General features: G+C 43.2%; 1 protein-coding gene across 1 annotated transcript; it reads right to left on the minus strand.

The window, feature by feature from the left end:
• Positions 1–163: 163 nt before the first annotated feature.
• LOC131972066 (uncharacterized) lies at positions 164–1,845 on the minus strand. The gene is made up of 2 exons (XM_059333818.1): positions 310–1,845; positions 164–216 (listed from the first exon to the last, which is right to left on the minus strand). Exon 1 carries the CDS (start codon positions 1,795–1,797, stop codon positions 739–741), a length of 1,059 nt encoding a protein of 352 aa, XP_059189801.1. The 5' UTR covers positions 1,798–1,845; the 3' UTR covers positions 164–216; positions 310–738.
• Between the last annotated feature and the right edge of the window lie 4,993 nt (positions 1,846–6,838).

The following is a 6,838-nucleotide window of genomic DNA, read 5'->3' on the forward strand; positions in this document are numbered from 1 at the left end:
ATTGTTATTAAAGGGACCTTCCACACAGCCATTCATATAAAACTCACAAACTTTCATATCAAGGTGGGGGCCACAAAATATCGTCACGAGGGACGCAATTGGCCCGCGGGCCGTGAGTTTAAGACCCATTATCACTCCCTCCGGGACATTAACGACACCATGGTTCTGATTACTGATGGCTTTATTGCTTCGTCGTCATCACAATCCACCGTCGAACTATAGTATGACAGTATTAAACATAAATACATTCACATAAACAGTGCAAAGTAAAGACAAATATATTAAGGAAATAAAAAGTAATACACATACCTCGCTGGCCGCATATAACCGAGAGGGAAATGAGTACTTAAAATATCCAGTTCAAAATATAAAAAAAATAAAAACATTTGCTTCTCGACACAGGGAAAACTTCTTTTCATCACATCAGGGAAAAATGTGTCGCCTCCTGTTAATTACCTGTTGCACATTAAAGTGTCCCAGTGCAACGCAAACTGAACTTTAGTTCCTACTTCTAACATTCACAACTCAATATTCATGAATAATAGATTAAATTAATATATAAACCAAACATATCAAATAATGATATAAATAATAGTTATGGCAGTTAAACTCCCACCAAATGACAATTCGTCATTTCACTTCACAATTAAACATTTTCACATTTCAATTTCAAGCCCACAGTATACTATGAACCCTACTGTTACCCAAATACTGTACATGAAATTGCAACCACAACCTTCATTCTGCTTCAAGCAGTAACACCGTCTTTTGCACAGGCCTGTCAAGGTAGACTGGCTTGGAAGTGCGTCTTCCCTGGCTGTCTAAGGTCGAGTCACTAATTAACAGTTTCACCTTTCGAACCTTTCCGTCAGTGCTCGGATACACCTCTGTTACTCTTGCCAGTCTCCATTGGTTACGTGGAGAACTGTCCTCCTGTAGAATGACAATGTCGTTCACCTGTGTATCTCTCTTGTCCTTTTGCCATATTTGTCTTTGTTGCAGATTAAGGAGATACTCTTTCTTCCACCTTGTCCAAAATTCGTTTGCCAAAAACTGCACTTGACGCCATCTCTTGCGCAAATATAGATCCTGACTCACAAACTCACCAGGAGGTGGGAATATTATGTTAGACTTCATCATGAGAATGTGATTGGGCGTAAGAGGTTCAAGGCTTGTTGGGTCATTTAAATGCTCTGTTGTCAGAGGTCTGCTATTTATAATAGCCATCACTTCATACAGAAAGGTTCTGAGCGAGGAACTGTCGAGGCGTTTAGCAGACTGGTCAAGGATTGCAGTTAAAACACTTCTGATCGTCCTTATCTGTCTCTCCCATACACCTCCCATGTGGCTCGATGATGGGAAGTTCATTATGAACTCACATCCATGTTCCTTCAACTGTTCGTGATCCAAATCCTTCATTGCATTGATGAACTCTCTTCTTGCGCCCACAAAGTTAGTGCCTTGATCACATCTCAACTGTCTTACATGTCCACGTATTGCAATGAATGCACGCAAGGCGTTGATAAATGCATCTGTAGAAAGGTCATCAAGCATTTCAACATGTATGGCTCTAGAACACATACAGGTGAAAAGAAGACCATACTTCTTCAGTTCCTTTCTTGCTTCCTTCACATAGAATGGTCCGAAGCAATCTATGCCACAATATGTGAAAGGGGCTGTCATTTCCATTCTTTCTTCTGGCAAATCTGCCATTTTTGGATCTTGTGTGTTTCTTCTGTACTTTCTGCATGTTGTACACTTGTAAATCTGTGAGGCAACTGCGCTGCTGGATCCCATGACCCATATTCCATTGGAACGCAATTCATTGGCAGTTATACCTCTTCCTTGATGATGCACTTTTTCGTGGTAGTGCTTAATAAGCAACCATGACACATGACTCTTCCTTGGCACAATAGCAGGATGCTTGACATGTGGATGAAGAACAGATCTTGTCAAACGTCCTCCAACCCTAAGCACACCATTCTCATCGACAAATGGGCTTAGCTTGTGTAGTTTGTTGACCTTGTCTTTGGATTTCACTCCCTTGCCTTGCCTTATAGCGTTAATTTCACTGCTGAATGCTTCCCCTTGAATCAATTTGATTATAAACAGCTCTGCTTCCTGTCTTTCCTCAATACTTGTGGTGTCACTTACTCTAGCCTTGATGCCCTTGATCTGCTTAGCATGGTGCTTTAGACGAGCAATAGCCTTGACAGCTCTTTTCCAGTCAGAGAACTTTGTTAGGCGGTCTAACAATGACCTATCTTCCTTCACCTTGGTGTTGAGCACCTGGGCCTTTCGAAGTTCTGGATCATCATCAGTGACTTCTCCCACCATAACATCTCCTCTGGGTAGCTCTCTTTTCCATAGAAAATCTGGGCCAGTGAACCAATTTGAAGTAAGAAGCTGATCTGCCGACAGGCCTCTCGAAGCATGATCTGCGGGATTGTCTTCAGACTGTACAAAGTGCCATTGTTTGGGATCTGTAGTAGACTTGATTCTTTGGACTCTGTTCGCTACAAACACATGAAACCGTCTGGCATCATTGTTTATATAGCCGATGACGACCTTTGAGTCTGTCCAAAAATGTTCTTGAAGACCCTCAATTTCAAGCTCCTTTCTGAGCATAACACTTGTTCTTGCTGCTACCACTGCAGCCGATAGTTCAAGCCGTGGCACTGTTGTTACCTTTGTAGGAGCAACACGTGCCTTTCCCATGACAAGCGAGCAATGAACACCTCCGTTGACGTCGACCGCTCTGAGGTAAGTACACTCCCCATAACCAATGACACTGGCGTCTGAGAAGTGGTGAAGTTCATACTGCTTGACATCTGTGAAGGTAGCTGGTATATAGCACCTTCTTATCTTGACGTTAGACAAGTTTCGAAGATCTTGTAGCCAAAATTCCCACTGTGCTCTTAGCTCTTCTGGGAGTGGCTCATCCCAAGCAAGCTTGTCTCGACACAGTTGTTGCAAGATCTGCTTTCCACGGAGGATAAAAGGCGATACGAACCCTAATGGGTCGTAGATGGAAGCCACCGTGGAAAGTACTCCTCTTCGAGTAGTTGGGTGTTCCTTGACGGTCACTCTGAACTGGAAGTCATCAGAGGATACGCACCATTGAATGCCAAGAGCTCTTTCAATGAGTGGCTCTCCCAAAGCCATATCCATGTCTTTGACACTTTCAGCACACTCCTCCTTCGGTATCGATTTCAATACCTCCTTGCTGTTGGAGATGAACTTGTGTAGTCTAAGCTTGCCTGTGCTGCAAAGCTCTGTTGCTTCCTTGATTAGCTGAATTGCTTCAGCGTCAGACGTCGCACAAACCAGTCCATCGTCAACATAAAAATTCCTTTGGATGAACTTAACAGTGCTAGGGTTAAACTTATCCTGACCTTGAGCAGCTAGATGTTTAAGTCCAAAATTGGCACAGCCAGGTGACGAGGCTGCTCCAAATAGGTGGACCTTCATCCGAAAAATTGAGGGCGGCGATGCTGGATCACCGTTCTCCCACCATAGGAACCTGAGGTAATCTTGATGTTCAGGCCTTACGTGGAACTGGTGGAACATGCGTTCCACATCACACATGATTGCAATTGGGCCCTTGCGAAACCTACAAAGGACTCCCACCAAGGTGTTTGTAAGCTCTGGACCAGTAAGAAGATGGTCATTCAGCGACGTATCTTGGAACCTTGCTGAGCAATCAAAGACCACTCTTATCTTCCCAGGCTTTTGAGGGTGGTATATGCCGTGGTGGGGAATATACCAGACTGGTTGCTTGTCAAGCTCTTCTTCAGGGACCTTTTCTGCATCACCACGAGCAATGATGTCCTTCATAAAGCTTACGTAATCAGTGCAGTATTGCTGGTCTCTCTTGAGCTTTCGTTCCAAGGACATTAAGCGTTGAACAGCACATGATTTATTATTTGGTAGATTTGGTCTGTCTTGTTTGAAAGGTAAGGGCATTTCCAAATGACCATCCTGCTTCTGTCTGATTCCATTTTTCAGCTTAGCCAGAAAATGAAGATCTTCCTGAGAGAAGGTTGTCTCTTCTCCAACTCTCTCACTGAAATCAGATTCCAGCACCTTAATTACATCATCTGGAGTGACCATTTCACCAATCTTGGTATTGCAAACATAGTGAACTTCTCCTTTCAGCTTCACCATTGCTTTCACTTCAGGCATGACTTGTCTGACGATGATGCGGTGACTTACTCCAATAGCATCGCCGTAGTATTCACCTGGGTCACCATAACTCACTATGCTCCAACCTAAATCGGTCTTCTGAGCAAATGGCTGGTTTTCCTCTCCACAAATGACTTCTCGTGGCATTAGAGCTTGTGGGCAATTGTACCCAATCAACAGTCCTATCTCACATTCCTTTTGAGGTGCAATGTGTTCTGCAAGATGCTCCAAATGAGGCCACGCCCTTGCTGTCTCAGGCACTGGAATGTGTGTGCGATTAGCAGGGATGAATTCACGTGTGTAAACTGTTGGCACTGTAATCTTCTTGGTGGAGGACAGGCCCCTTATTTGTAGGCTATTGAGTCTTTTACAGTGTACAATTGTTCCCTTTGATGACATCGTAGATAGTTTTAACTTCACTTGTTCTGTGTTTGTGTCAAGAACATCTGCAACTTCATCAAGAATGAATGACGAGTCACTCTGTGAATCTAACAGAGCGTAGACGAGAACTTCCTTGTCTGGATCACTTGGCGTTGACACATAGACAGGTACTATTGCTGACGTCTGTGTACTATTACCATCATGTACAACTCTGTTTGATGTTGTTTCCTTTGTGAAATCTTGTGGTTGGGTTCGTTCCTTAGCATGACTTGTTTCCTTAGATTGTTCTTTCTTTAGTTCTTGTTCCCTTTTTGAACGTTCTTCGTGCAGGCATGTGGGGTGCCTCTTTGAGCACACATCGCAGACCATACGATTACTGCAGCTCTTAGATTGGTGGCCAGGGCTCAAACAGCCAAAGCACAGTTTTTCACTTTGAATAAATCTGACACGGTCAGCAACTAGCTTCTCATTCAATTTGTAGCACTTGTTTAAGCTGTGTCCTGGTTTCTTACAAAACACACATGTGAGTATTTTCCTTTCACAGGTGCTTGTTGTGAAGATCTTGGCGCCAACAGTTTGGTTCTTGAAGGTCATCATGTTCTGTTTCTTGCTCTTTGTTTGTTCGGTTTCACCTTGCCGTAATGCGTGGTAAGACGTAATGGGGTTGCAAGCAATGCTAGCCTCCATTGAAAGAAACGTCACAAAATAACTGAAGTTTGGGAACCTACCATATTCAAGTTGATACTGGGTGGCTTTCCGATTCCATCCAGTACTTAACCAGTCAGGTAGCTTGGCAGCAAGTTTTTGATTCTCCATTCCATCATTAAGAACGTGAAGACTCTCATTGTTAGCCATAGCACTTTCACAACTGCGTAAAAAGTCTACAAATTTCCTCAAATCAGTACTCTCTTTTGAAGCAATTTTTGGCCACGCATGTAGTTTGTCTCGGAACGCCTTGGCAATTACAAAGGGTTGGCCATATCTTTCATTTAGCAGGTCCCATGCTGCGTTGTATGAGTCTTCTGAACCAACCAAAAAATGACCTTCTAGGGCTTCTTTAGCAGCTCCTCCGACATATTTTTGAAGAAAGAAGACTTTCTCTGTGGTTGGAATATTCTTTTTCTCAATAAGTGTCCGAAAGGATGATTTCCAATGATTAAACTTGAGTGGATCTCCACTAAAGATTGAAGGCTCTGGAATGGGTAGCCTGTTTGCTGTTATAGCTTCAGCTAAGATCTTTACCAGCTCTCCCATGTCATTTTGGGACACACTTCTTGGAGTCACATCTCTGAGTGGTGGTGGATGCTGATCATCAGTACTCCCCTGATCGATTGCGTGCACAACTGTAGGCAACTCAGCCTCACAGTTCTGTGGTACAAAGTCTGGGGCTGAATAGAATTCATTTGCATCATACACTTGAAGCTTTGCTTTGGCTGCATTTAGCCTTTTTAGCTCTTCCAAACGCTCAAGCTCTCTCTTCAGATATTCAACTGACCTGTTTCTTGCAGCGTTCTCTTCATGCTGTCTCTTTAACAGAGCAGCCTCTTGTTTCTCTCTTTCTATCTTGCGTTCAATTTCTTCCCTTTCTCTTTGAAGACGGCGAGATGATGCTGCTGCTTCTTGGTCTGCAACTATCGACTTGTTCTCAGCTTCAAGTCTCTGCAGTTCTGCTTGGTGACCTTCTTGCTCAGCCATAATCTTCAATACGGCTCGTGTATGTGCATACTCAGCGGCAGCTTCTTGTCTTTTAGATGAGGATACAGCAGAGTGAAGAGAATGAGACTTAGAACCCTTGAGTTCACAAGATGAAACACTGGAGGCTGAAGATGCAAAAACAGAGCTAGCATCAGGCCAAATAAGCTCCTCTTCCGTTCCTTGAATTTGAGACTGTGCATTCCTTATTACATTTCTGGTGACTGATGCACATCTGTCCAACTTGCATCTCATGTCATGAGCTGGTCTGTCAATCTCTCTGTATTCATCATAAACACCGTTCAGCTCAGATTCTTCCCTTTGAATACTTTCAATATGTTCTTGTAGAATACTACTGGGATCTTGTTTGATTACAGATTTTTTAGCCACCTTAGTCAGAACCTTCCAGCGTTCATAAATACTTTCAAAGCGAAGTAGTAATCCTTTCACCTTTTCTTTCTGAAATTCCTTTCCCTTTTCTGTTAATGTTCGAGCTCTTTCACTTCTACGAAGCTCTGCCGGTTGTACTGCTTGTTGTTCAATATCAGACTTCTCTGACGCTTGTTCCTTTTCGCTTGTT

This window comes from Centropristis striata, chromosome 5, assembly GCF_030273125.1.
Source record: "Centropristis striata isolate RG_2023a ecotype Rhode Island chromosome 5, C.striata_1.0, whole genome shotgun sequence".
In the NCBI taxonomy this organism is placed as follows: Eukaryota; Metazoa; Chordata; class Actinopteri; order Perciformes; family Serranidae; genus Centropristis; species Centropristis striata.

Bases quoted from the DNA above. Each gene is read 5' to 3' on its own strand.
- LOC131972066 (XM_059333818.1), bottom strand. From the start codon at position 1,797: ATGGGATCCAGCAGCGCAGTTGCCTCACAGATTTACAAGTGTACAACA.